The sequence below is a fragment of the Nothoprocta perdicaria genome, unplaced genomic scaffold (assembly GCF_003342845.1).
Source record: "Nothoprocta perdicaria isolate Ctin4 unplaced genomic scaffold, notPer1 scaffold_420, whole genome shotgun sequence".
Taxonomy (NCBI): domain Eukaryota; kingdom Metazoa; phylum Chordata; class Aves; order Tinamiformes; family Tinamidae; genus Nothoprocta; species Nothoprocta perdicaria.
This window is the reverse complement of record NW_020455667.1, coordinates 288,711-302,227: the sequence shown is the minus strand read 5'-3', so window position 1 is coordinate 302,227 and position 13,517 is coordinate 288,711. Positions and strand designations below refer to the sequence as shown.

At 44.8% G+C, this 13,517-nt stretch overlaps 1 protein-coding gene across 1 annotated transcript in view; it reads right to left on the bottom strand.

Annotated features, from left to right (window-relative positions):
• LOC112953147 (collagen alpha-1(VII) chain-like) overlaps window positions 1-13,517 on the bottom strand; it is a 93,220-nt gene that overhangs the window by 15,516 nt on the left and 64,187 nt on the right. Inside the window, exons 56-62 of the mRNA XM_026046149.1 lie at window positions 12,436-12,480; window positions 11,608-11,643; window positions 10,418-10,453; window positions 7,061-7,117; window positions 6,588-6,659; window positions 5,421-5,492; window positions 4,923-4,958 (exon numbers count right to left, since the gene is read on the bottom strand). Coding sequence (XP_025901934.1) covers window positions 4,923-4,958; window positions 5,421-5,492; window positions 6,588-6,659; window positions 7,061-7,117; window positions 10,418-10,453; window positions 11,608-11,643; window positions 12,436-12,480 — 354 coding nt within the window. The remainder of the gene's footprint in view (window positions 1-4,922; window positions 4,959-5,420; window positions 5,493-6,587; window positions 6,660-7,060; window positions 7,118-10,417; window positions 10,454-11,607; window positions 11,644-12,435; window positions 12,481-13,517) is intronic.

Below are 13,517 nucleotides of genomic sequence, written 5' to 3'. Positions count from 1 at the left end.
CACCGTGACAAGCAAACAACCTGGAGAGGCACAGACAGGACAGCGTTGTCCCTGCTGGCTGGTCAGCCTGCGAGGATAGGCCCTTTACCTCTTCATTTTGGGGTAAAAATTCAGCTTTTCCTCTGGGGAACATGTTGCTTCTTCAAACCTCTCCCTTCTGCCACATTTTGCATTTCAGAGCAAGAGCAGGTTTGGGAGCTGCTATAAAGAGCCTATGTGGCTCTGTCCATCATGTCCGGATCAGCTGAAGTCCATGTTCCCTCAAGCACTGCCTGCGTGACCAGGTACAAACATTTGGTGTGTACTCTTTATTTACCTTATTTATTTATTTAGCCACTACTTAGTGACATGATCAATACGGAGTTCCGGCAGAGGTAGTAAATGGACCATAAAAACAAACCAGCTAACTAGAAACCCCTGTTTGCTAGGGCAGATTGCTCGCTTCGAGGGTAATAAACCTTTTGTGGGGATGATTAAATCTCATGAGCCCAGGTTGCCTTGCAGTGCTTGATATTTTTGAGAGAGCTTCAAGACAGCTACAGACCCATCTGGCCAGGGATTTATACACCTGCATCAAGGGGGATGTATGAGAAAGTCTGTTCCTGAGCACTCTGTGCTCCTGAGGGACCCTGATGCTAGTTAGAAGCATCTCAATTAGCTTGAATATTCCTTCATCACCTCAATTCAGTTCCTGCAGGGGTTTACAGTGGGTTGTAGCAGCACTGTCCTGCGATGCCAACGCTACTGTGATACTGATTTAGGTGTCCAAAGAATCCCAGAATGGTTGAGGTTGGAAGGGACCTCTAGAGATCATCTAGTCTAACCCCTTTGCTCAAGCAGGGACACCTAGTGTTCCCCACACTGATATCACCGCAGGGTCCCCATCCCTTGGGAGTGCTCAGAGCTCCAGGATATATAAGCAAGCTTTTGGCTTGGGTCTTATTTAATCACTGGAGAACTTTCATCTTTGACAGATTGAAGAGTTTTGCCTTGAAGTCGAGAAATTTTATAGCAAAGAATGTTTATGACGGGGGGGGGGGTGTCTTTCCTCCCTTCAGTTGATTGAATTTGAAGTCCCTTTAATCAAGAATCCCGTTGGATTGGTTGGGAGTGCCAGAATGGTGATGCTTTTCAAGGCCATCTGCACCCAGGAAAAGCAAATGGTGGTTGAAGACAGTCAAGAGGGAATGGGAGAAAGAAAATGAGAAAGAAAAAAGTAACAGGAAAAAATGAATGAGGAGGAGGAAAATGTCTGGGCACAGAACAGGGGAAAGAAGCCAAATGGAAATGTGTTCCCTGAGATTTACACACCGTGTTTCTCCAGGCAAATAAAGGCACGGCAATAAAAGCTAGTAAAACAGCTGTTTAAAGACAATTATTGGTGGAGTACTGGAAATGGCTTTTGCTATTGGATTCTATTATTAAAGCATTGCTGGAACAGACTTCGTCTGACTGCAAAGACACGAGCTACCACAAAGGCACAGTAATGCAGGGGCTTAGTCATAAGTCCTGTGACGCAAAGACTTCTTTGAAGAGCTGAAGAGTTTTGCTTCCAGGCAGAAATCCGTGCAAGGCTTGGGGCTGGAGTCTGGGAGGAGCCTGTGCTAACAGACCCAGCACTTCCACTAAAACCAGCAAGTTGGAGAATTAACTTGGTCACACTGGGAAAACTTGAAACTTATTGATGGCAATGTGATATGTGACTATGATCCTCCAAAGGATCAATCTGTTTGGAGCAGGGGGGAAGACATAAATCAAACACATAATATATTTCCAAGCCATGGGGTTGGTGGCAACCTTCGCTAAAGGATTGTCCTCCTCCTGGATGTCAGTGCTCAATAATTGATGTTCTGATACATCTAAAGTATCATCTAAAGACAGAGGGAATGTCAACCTACAAGTTGGGTCTCTCTTTGAATCTCTGCTGTATCTAGACCAGCCCGTCTACTTTCCTACATTGGATACATCTAGCATCTTGTTATCTGAATTTTAACCAGAATTCCCTCATTTGCTCTCCTTCCTTGCTTTGCCGTGGGATTTATTGCTTCATTTTCATGCCTTGCAAACTCCATCCCGTAACAATCTGCATGGACCAAAAGGTGTTGGATTTCTTTTCATTCTGCCCCTCGCTTTCCAAACTCAGCTTTGATGGATGTGCTTTGAGGAGCTGAACACATCAGAAACCATTTTGAGAGCCATAGTGGCAGATCCATGGGCCTGGTGGCTCTTCCATCCTTCCAGGCAAATTTAAACTGGATATCCTGGGAAAAGCCACATGTCTGAATAGATGGCATTAGCATATGGACTGTGGCTTCCTCAACTACAGGGCAAAGATCTAGCTCAAAGAGAAGAGGGAGAACATCCCTGAGCCCCAGCTCGTGAACCTAGTGAGGAAGACTGCAGAGCAGGATGGAGAAGGCCAGGGCATATGTGCAATTATAGAGCTTGACAACCCAAAAGTGTGAGCAAAGGCAAGGCAAGGGGAGATGGGTATTTATAATAGGACCTGAGGGACCACAAGGGGGAGAAGAATGGATCAGAGAATAATCTGCTGCACATTTAAAAATCTGCATATTCATGTAAGAAGTATAGCTATAAAGAACGGGAGATGGAAGCCTTAATACCTGATCAAACTTATGACTTAACAGGCCTAACACAGACTGGAATATTAATATAAAAGGGTGCAGCATGACAGGAATATTAATGTAAGAAATGCAGTGCTTTCAGAGAAGAGGACAAAAGAGGAGGAAGTGCCCAGAATATCAAGAATGCACCCATTGCTCTGATGTAAAGTCAACCAGGTCCATTGAAATTCTCTGGGCAATGATTACAGGGAAAAGACACAAACACTGTCCGCAGGACAGAAAGCAACCAGCAAATTTTTGCAATGAGCTGGTGGCAGTTTATGGACATCAAAGAAGGAATTAGAGAAAGTTGAAAGCAAATGAGAACCACCAGCCATTGTCTTTGAGACCGTGCAGAGTACAAGTTGAGTACAGGCAGAGTTGACCAAGCCTTTCCTCAAAAAGAGGGAAAAAAAGAGGATTTGGAGGCTGTTAGAATAGACAGCTTAACTTCTCTCTCCAGGATAACTCAAGAACAAATAATCCAACTATTTGGGAACACTTGAAAGATAAAGTTAGATGCTGTCAACCTGGGTTTGCTGAGAGCAAGTCACATCAAGATGTCCTGCCCTAGCACTGGTGTCTGAAATAGATGATGTGATTCATGCTCTGACTTTAAAGTTGGCTATAAAGCGAGTCTGAGGCTGGCTGGCTCGGATGTGGGAAGTGAACATGGCAGATATCTAACATGAGGTCAGATAATTTCATGCAGGATGTCGTGTATCATGGCTCTTCTGTCAGAGCCCTAGCTCTGAGCTGAGTTTTGCAATTACAGAAGTTTAATGAAAGGTCAAAGCTTTGTTTCTCAATCTTGCTCCAAACACAGCAGGGATAGACTTCCCTGCACCAGTTAAATCCCCAGATAATAACTGAAAATGATTATTTTTCACAATCACTGACAAAATTACTTATTTCTGGCAGTTAATTTTATCATGCTCTGATCCCCATACTGCCAAAAGAAAATATTCCATCTTCCAAACATGTCTGGGTGATGAGATTAACAACTAGGGTAGCAAAATCCAGGTGAAATCTAACTGTGCTGCCTTTGCCACTCAGAAGAATCAACATATGACCCAACCCTGCTCTACTGTATTTTAACATCATGGATTCTGTGGATCCAGGTGTACACTTCAAAGCTATTCCAGAAATGCCCTTGATCTAGGGACTTGGTAGATGGGATCTTAGCAAGCAGATTTCTCATGGCACATTACACCTCCTTCATCACCCGCTTGGCAAAACCCTTAAAAGGCTGCTTACAGTTAAGCGTGGGTTTAAATACTTAACTGAAGGAGGATGTTTTCCCTGTGAACAATTACTAGTCTGGATCACAGGCTTGTAAATAATTGCAAAGCCATGGTCAGAGATCAGCAGGCATCACTGAATGGCCATGGAGCCTTCCTAGCAACAACTAGTTGCTGAGAACTTAATGTTCATAATTGGGGAATAGTTTAGAAAAACTCCAATATTCCTCACTGCAATAAAATAATTTCTTTGTCAAAAATCTTTTTTTTTTTCCAGAGGAAGGAACGTGCTCATCTTTCCATGCCTTAGAAAAATCCCAGCTGCCTTCTGATGTTCCCTCCTCTCCTATTCCTTCCTCTCACATGTGAAAAGAAACCAAAGGAGACTTTTGTACTTTGAAGATCTTCAGGGGCCATTTTCCACTCCAAACTTCCAGATGAAACGGAAATGTTCCAGGGCACCTAAACAGTTTTGCGAAGCCTATCAGTGAAGCTGAAATTGCTTTTCTTTTTCAGTTGCAGTTTGCCAGAAAACAGGCTGAACTCCAAGATTAGTAGGTCCTTCAGTATAACTGTTTTCCCTCTGGCCTGCAGCACGCACACACTGAATATGATGACTAGTCACTTGAGTGCAGCCTGCAGTCCAGCTGCATAAGGATATATACATTTCTCAAGGATATATACATTTCTCATGGGATATACAACAGCTGCTCACAAGTCTTGTTAAGACATTTGAACATGAAAACCCCCTGGTTCGTGTCCCCTTAAACACTAAAGGCATTAAAAGCTAATCATTAAATGTGTATTTCAGGTGCCCTCTGATGCAAAAAGCAAATTTCTATGAAAACACAGCTCTGGTTCTGGCCATCCCTGCTCATGGCTGGTTCTGCAGCAAAACCCCTTTGGATGTGGACATTGCTGAGCAGCACAGAGCCAGCATTGCCTCCCACCATGGCCAACACCATGAGACTTGGCAGCCGTGGAGAGGTGATTGGTGGCACAAACCCAGTGTTAGCACCCAAGACGTGCAAAGGTAGAGAAAGATGCTCCAACTCACAGCAGCACCGGGCAGGCCTGGTTCTCCTGTCTCTCCCTGCAAGGAAAGTGATGGAGAGTTAGCTGGGGAGGAAGATCTGCATCTCCTTTCTGTTCACGGCTTGGCAAATAATCACTGCGTAGTCGCTTGTGTCTTCCTAGCAAGAAGAGCCATTTGGTATCTGGAAGGAGACACCCACAGCTTGTCTCTGCTGTGGAGGATAAGGCACAGGAGCACTGCACGTGCTGACATTTCTGCAAGTCCTTATGACAATTTTGAGCCCAGGAAAGGTACCAGAGAGCTCTGCTTCTTTACAAAAGGAAAGAAATCTTGATGGCTCTACTGGCAAAGCACCCCTAATTCTGATTTCTGGCAGCCCCATAACATTTTTTTTTGGGAATGGTAGAGAAGGAATGCAGAATTCCACTCCATTAGGAAACTGAAAGGCTTTTGCACATCAGTCCTTGCAGACCATGCCCTAAAGCAAGTTTTGAAGCTCTTTGAGGTGACCTTACTCACCTTCTGTCCCACTGGTCCTCTTGTTCCAAAAAGCCCCATGGCACCCTTGGAGCCAGCTTCACCTTTGATTCCCTACAAATTGAAATCCCATGTTAAATACCTCCCTGCTATCTACTGCTCTCAGAGTGACCCTCCTAAGAGAGACCAATACGGAAACAACGGAGGTGGCTGCATGACAAAAACAGTGTTTCTATGGCTGCCTTTATTCTCAGAGGTCTATCCAGTAGTCAGTGCTCAGCAAGCCATGAGCTGCAGAGCATCTCAGTAAAAACCATAAGATGCTGTCCTGTAACAGCATTCATATAGTTACTGGAAATTTAGTCAGCCTGGTCGTTAGTGGTCGGGACATGATTCGTCCCATCACAAAGGAGATGCCCACCTCGGGTGAGGTGGCTCCCACCTTGGGCTACATTGATTATTCAGATTAGATCTTCATGAGCAATAAGGGGAGCTGGGCATCTAGCTTAGATGGAGAAGCTGCTATTGTAGACACCTGTGTTTATTCAACCGAGTCCCATTACAAGGTCGTATTTTTAGAGCAAAATGCATTAACATGATATGAAAATAGGGATGATGAGTACATGGAGAATTAGTTTGTGATTCAATCTGAGAGTGAGAAAATTGCATGATTCCTCCCAATGAAGTGATGGCTTGGGAACTGAAAACTCTGCAGGATGCATTCAAAGAGCAAAGAAAGAGAGAGAAGAGCTGGTGCCTTGCTCTCCCACTGCACACGGGGACAGATCTGCATGAGGGGTAGCTCTGAACAAGAACAGAGGATGAAAATGAAGCCTTAGCAAAATGCTAAAATGCTCAGTGTGTAAAAAAGGATGGCCATTTCTTGGAAGGAGATGGAGACATGGGGCCGTCAGAGCACTGCAGTAATTGATGGGGAGCCTGCAAACTTTTCCCATAGTGATCCTATACCGCAGACACCTATTTTACAATTTTACAAGATCCTGCAATCTCAGGTACAACGAGTGTGAACCATGTTCACAAGCCCTAGTCCAGCAGCATCCTCTCCCCTTCTGTGGAACATCGCACCATGTTTCCTAGCAGGTGTATGTGGAAGGAGGATGCATATTTGCAGGGATATTTTCCCTTTCCTCAGAAAGATGCACAACCAATGACTCTTTGCTGTATCTCATCTTTCCAGGAGGTTCATACCTTTTCTCCCACAGGCCCATCCTCTCCCTTCTCGCCTTTGTCTCCATCAAACCCTGGCAGGCCCTGCTCCCCCTGAAAGACAAAATAGAAATTAGGGGATTGCAGCTCCCTCTTGGCAGGACCCACTCACAGTGACAGGCTCTAGCCCCAACCAATGATTTGTAATGCTTTATCCCTGGGGATAACCCCTCCATCAAGGGAGTTTGCCCTGAAAGAGATGGTAGAGCCATCCCGTCCACCCCTGGAGCCACATCTTGTTTGGGTTTTCTAACTAGTTCTCTGAACTAGAAGCTGATTTCAGCAATTCTTCCATCTCGGAGTCACATAAACACCTAGAAACCCAAGCCAAGGTGTGGATGACAGGGGTTCCCAGGAAGCATCAGTAAAGCAGATGGAAACTAGAACACCCCATGCAAAGACCTCCAACAATGGGGAAGGGACAGCTTTAAAAAGACAAAGGGACATAAACTTACAGGGTCTCCTTTACTGCCTTTATAGCCCTGGGGTCCAAAAAGTGTCCTGCGCTCACCCTAGAGAATGGAGACACAGCAGAGATGTGGGCACACGGTGGTGCACAAATTCATGGGTCCAGCTGGGTGGAACCACTTGTGCTATGGCTGGTAAAACAGAGAAAAAGGGTAATTCATGCATCTGCAATGAAGGGGAGCATTTCCCAAATTGTGGTCTATGTGGACCCAGTCAGGTAAAATACAGATGCTCCTCAAAACAGCCTAAAATGTTAGGTTCAGTGCCTCCTTAATTGAAAAAATGATGATGAATACACCCCTCAAAAATGAAAGCTATGAAGTTTGACACCAAACAAGGTGTCCTGGGTGGAAATGGAGTCATGCCTGGCAAAACAGGAGTTTGAGCTTCAATTCCTGGTCTGGGACTGTCAGGGATAGGAATATTTCTCATCTGACATGGTAACCTGGCTCCTTCACCTCATGTCACTCAGGACATCAAGTTTTGCACCTTTCCCAAACTTACTAGATATAGATATAGGAGGGACGGTGAGCAGAACTGTCCTGATTTACACAGGTGAGTTGGAGTGAAGTGAGAGGAAACAGAACTTAGAGCATGCCTCAGAGGTAGTTTTTGACAAACTCCCAAACTCTCTGCCATCCTGAGATCATTAGTAGCCATGGGCATGCAGTAACCCCATGGACACATGAATTTCAAATATATTTGTCAGCTCCGTGGCTGAGCAGGGACATATTGCCATCAGGAGGCCATCTGAATGCAGGAAATAGCTCTGCTCTGGTGAAGAGATGGTTGCATTGTCAAATGGGTGATGCTCCTTGTAATTCAGAGTGGGGAACCTTGAAGCCACCTTCCAAATAACTCCAGGGAGAGTAACACCAGCTTGGAAAGATGAGTCTTTTCATAGGGAGAAGACTCCCTCCAAAAGCAAACCAAGCATGTGGAAGAAGGTGAACACAAGGTAGGAAAGTCTGCACAGGTAACTGATGAAGCCCTTTTCATTTTCACCTTAATTTAAGCCAATTAAGACAAGCTTTTTTTACCGGTGCCTTTTGCAACTTCCTGCAGCTCTGCTTGCCTGGATGTCGCATTTTGTTGCATCCTAACCCGGCTAAAGGATGGCAACTGGATAACATCTACACTAAGAGGCAAGTTATTCCTCAAAACTGGGACACTGCAGACAGGACAGACCCAGGAGGTTCATTCTCCCATTATTATGAGCAGAACATAAAGGCAGAAAGCAAAAAAACTCCTTTGGAAGATTTTTAGCTCTGATTTGGATGGTAAGTGCAGCAGGCACTTAATGCTTTGCTCTTCCTGCTAGCAGTAGACAGCATTAATGTACTTGGCTAATCAGAAAGGCAAATTAACCCCTTGAAGGCCGGTCATGCTCCTTGTTAGTCTTTTCTGACAGTTCCAGCCCGTTTCAAAAGGAGCCTTTTAAAATTATCGCTCTCCAAGGATGCAAACGTCCCCGTGTTTTGGGTGACTGTGCTTTGCTGCCGAGCCTTGAAAAATAACACCACAAATGCCCTCAAATTAGCAATCCCTTTAGCAATTTATAAAACCATCTTCAATACTATGTGACCCAGATTAAATTCGATCTTTATGTACACTCCTGTTTTCCTGCTCTGGAGGGTCTCTAATGGAGAGGAGATTGAATTCAATAGATTTTAGGGGAAAAGACTTTGATCTGATATAGGACCAAGATCCATGCAGTTCCTCCTATATTGATCAGGAGAGAGATAGAAAGTTAAGCTGCCATCAGGTGAAACAAATCCAAGCCAATTATGTCCCTCACCTCCTGCTTTTTCTCTTGCACTCCACCTTATCTTTTATTAAGGTATTCTTTGGAAAAGGCATTAGCCATTCCTTCAGGTTGGAAAGTGGTTTTGGGGCCTCTTCACAAAGCAGATTAAGGATTGATTTGTCTCTGGAGTGAGTCCCTTTAGAAAGCAGCTTCCTCAGAGACAAATCAGCCTTAATCATTTAATACGGCATGACTCAAAGGCACAATCATCGCGCTAGTTTTCCAAAACTCATTTTCTAACAAGCCATTTCAGCCAGGAAGGAAGTTAAAAAACACTGGGCAGAAGTTCAGCATTTTTCTATAGTGAGGATTGGAGCACTTTCCAGAACCATTCTGCAAGTTATTTTCCCATTACCTGCTAGGAGCAAACTCAGGCTTTTTAAGATTGCAGCGTGCTCTGGGGCGAGCTGGTTATACCAGAGTCATTGGATACCTTCACATCCTCCCTTAATTTGCAGGAAGCATTCCAGTGCCCTAGAAAATAGCTGCCAAAATTACTGCTTTTTGTTGTCGGTGGTGGTGATGACGACAGGATGCCTTCAAATCTATGAGAAAAACTTCACCTGGATCAGTATCCAGTACAATAAAAAAAAATCGACAAAATGGATGGAAACCAGTGTAGGAACTCAGGAAGAAAGGGGGATAAATCTTCTACTAAGTCTTACACTGCCTACATGGGAATTATAGAGAGGATGGCTCCAGATTCTTCTTGGAGGGGCCCAATGAAAGGAGAAGTGGCAACAGATACAAGTTGTAATGAAACTCCTACTAGATGTAAGGAAAAAAGTCTTCTCCATAGGGGTGGCCAAGCACAGAGAAGCTCACATTTTCAAGTGAGCAATCTGATCTGACTTGGAAGTTGGCCCTGCTTTTCAATGGGCTTGGACCAGAAGCCTATTCCACTGCAGATTATTCAGAGAATCACAGAATGGTTGAGGTTGGATGGGACATCTGGAGATCATCTAGTCCAACCTTCCTGCTTGAGCAGGGACACCCAGAGCATGTGGCACAGGGTGACATACAGGCGGGTTTGGAAGACCTGCAGAGAAGGAGATCTCTGTGATCTTATTCTGTGATCTTAAAATGAATCCTCCCCTTGGGATCATTCCCATTATGGTGCTGCTCCTAGACACAACTGCCTCAAATCCTATAGATTTTCCTAGCAAGGGCATCCTGATCCAGACATATACCCACGGTCTTTGCCCATACGCCTACTACCCACAGTGCTGTTCCCATCAGAGGTGGCATTTGAAGCTCTCTTAGATGAAAGGTCTTTGCCCATTGCTGCTTGTCATCCTGGTTCAGAGCTCCCTCCCAGATGGGCTGTGATCACCCACAGCTGGCAGTATGGATCCTATACAACTGCTAATATTCCAGCTATTTGAAATTATATATATATATACACATATATTTAACATTTGCATCTCTCTCTTGTTGAGTCACTGACTTGTTTAGAGATCTCTTCATCTGCTCATTGGTAATTATAAAATCCTGTAAGCCTTTTTTACCCCAACTTCACAACCTGGAATGTCCTTACTCTGTCTCCCTTGGGTCCCAGAAGTCCCCGGTCACCCTAAACACAGGAGAAAAAAAAGAAAAAACCCACAGTAAGTGATTCTTTTTTCCCTCACTCTTGCCCTGTTGCTCAGCACCCTGCTTTGCACGCAAGGCACAAGGATATATCTCAGCTGGAAGCTCTGCACAACAAGTAGTTTATCACAGGAGATGGTACAAAACTGCAATGTGAACATGGGCAAAAAAATAAAGGTCCAGGAGACTGAAGTGGTTTGGCTGGCTCTATATCCAGTGTATCTGCAGTGTGGAGCTAGGAACGTATTTCAATACAACCTCCCCTCACTATAAGGTTGTGCCTACTTCTCAGATTGAAAAGCATCCTGGGTGATACTGGAGTTCCCAAATTTCAGCTTGAAATCCTGCATCCCCTATCAAAAGTGTGCAGAATTTTAGCTGTTCCTGAAGGCTTATTACACAGGACATGGGATAAGATGCTGAAGGGCAAGGTCACATTCTGAGTGTCTTCTCCTAACTGCTTTCAACACATAAGACTAATGTGGTGACAGCAGGAGAAGGTGGAGTCCACAAGGACCATGATAGGGGCAGGAGAGCGGGTGGATAAGGGAGCAGGCTTTGAAAGTTACTTGAAATGCTTCTGAGCTGTGGTATCCAGATCACCCTGGATGACCCCCTCAACCTGTGGACCAAATTCACTCTTCCCAGCACTGCATTTCTCAACTTTCCTAGCGCTGCATATGGCAAAAGGAGACTGAAGGGTCTCCAGCTCATGGAGGTAAATGAGAAGGTTCTTATTGCTGGTGAGCAGTCATCGTTCTGCCTAGGCTGCTGTATTCAGAAATGCTCCCCAGTCCTGCTCCTGCTGTGATGCATGCCTGGGGAGTGACTGGAGCATACTAGGGGCCCCTTTCTGTCCCAAATCCTGTTTTCTTCCAAAGAAATCCAAGGCATGGAGAATAATATGCACCTATGTCTTAGCCCATCTCTCGCATGGGGTTGCTAATGTCACTTCTTGCTTCCTCATATTTTGATTAAATTCCCTTCTCAAGATACCCCCAGGGATAGTGTGGGACTATCCCCACTCTCTTGGCACCAGTAGCATGAGGTGTCCTCAGCAAAAGGCTCCCCTGAAAAAGCGCCCTCCTCCTGAGGACTCTGCTCGTGCACTTTATAGATATGATGACCTTGACTTACTCTTTCACCTTTCACACCTGGGAGGCCTTTCAGACCCTGCAAAGAACATAAAAAAAAAACCCATTTTAAGACAAATACCAGAGCAGAAGCAGGTGTTAAGGGAGAGCTGTCTCCAAGGTCAGGCTAAATCAACTAGAAGCTGCTGCTCTGAGGGATCCATGCAGAAGCCTGTAGTCTTTCTGCTCACCAAGAGCAACCTGAGAAGATGTAAGGGGCAAGACACTTGGATTACATCAGGACAATTTGCCCTTGGCTTCTATCCATGGTTGTATCCCAGACACAACGCAGGACTTCAAGGGTGAGGCCAAGGATGAATCCAGACACTGCAGATTCCCTTGGCTTTCTGAGGAGCTGCACAGAAGCTGATTCTGTGATGAAAGCCTTTTGTGCTAATGATAACAGCTTGATTCTATTAATGATAACAGATAAAACCTAAAAAGTGTTTGCAGAAGTATTGGTTGTGATCTGTGGCTCTCCTCACTCACTCCTCAGCCAGGGAAGAAGAGAATTTACAACAGAACAAAAGACTGAAATTCATGCAAGCAAATAGACATGACGAGGAAGAGAAGAAAGGCAGTGCTCATTTTGGAGGACTTGCCTTGTAGATGAGTCAGCCAAATGGACAAGAGCATAAAGCAATTACACTCAGCATGACAGCTCATGTTTTATATCTACCTACAGGATTTATGTTCACAAATCCCATTGGAATTCAGGGTTGTGGAGGCTCCATTTCTCACTGAAAGCATTAAACGGCAGGGATTTTGCCAGCCGTGAGGGCACTGTTGTCTATATCATAAAATGATCCCTCCACCTTGTGCTGACACTCACCATGATGCCGACAGGGCCTTGAACTCCCACGATGCCCTCGTCACCCTGTTAGCAAAAAGAGGCGTCGTGATGGCTATCAGCAAGGAGAACTGTGGAGCAAAAGCAGTCCTGTCTCTGTCAACCTCCCCACTGGAGTCAACGGGATCCTCCAAGGAATTGTTCGACCTCAGGTTAGGTGCCTTAGTGCTCCTATAGAGCTCGATTAAAGGACCTGAAGAGCTCTCAACATGTCATCGCAGGTAGACAATGCATTCAGGTTTTAGAGAAGGACGTTCTGGGAACCTTCTGGCCACCAGAGGTAGGAACCATCTTGCCTAATTGCTAATATTTATGTAAATAAATTTATGTAAATAAATTTTATGTAAATATTATATGCTAATATATATGTAAATACCTATGACTTGTTTTGTTGGACTTGCTCTTCAACCTCTGAGAGAAGGAAGCATTTGTAGGACTTAGTTTAACATGACATTAATCACTCCAAAATGGTGCCTCTTTCACTCCCTTGGGATGCAGAAATCCTGAAGCTGGAGAGTCCTGCGCATCCCAAGCTCCACCTGTATCTGCCTATGCAGGGAGAGCGGTGGGATGCAGTAGCCAGGGATGGAGGGATGGGAGGAGATGTTGGAGCTGGTCCCTGATTAGGGGGACTTTTCCCTTCACCCTGTTAAAGGGCTCCACAGCTTTCCTGTACATCTACCCCTTCCTCAACATGCTGCTACACTTATTTCAATAGGACTCTTTATAAGAAATACAGCAGGCAGGAATTCACCCAGAATCCCACACCACTGATTTTCAGAAGATACCACCAGGCACCAGATCAGTGGTAACCTACGTTTTTTGGAGACAAATGTGAGCGCTATCTTCACATCCACCAGTGGTTTCCAGATGCCGTAGAAAATATTTGGAGCTTAAAGTGTCTCCCCCTCATTTAGGAGAGTAACTGCAGATCACAGTGTGACTCTAAGAAATCACAGGTCTCCTTTCCTGCAGGAACTAGGCGAAGAAGTTGAGTTTTATACAAGGTAGACATTGCCTCCATGTGAGGTCCAATTCTGATCTCAAATAGGACTCCAACGTTA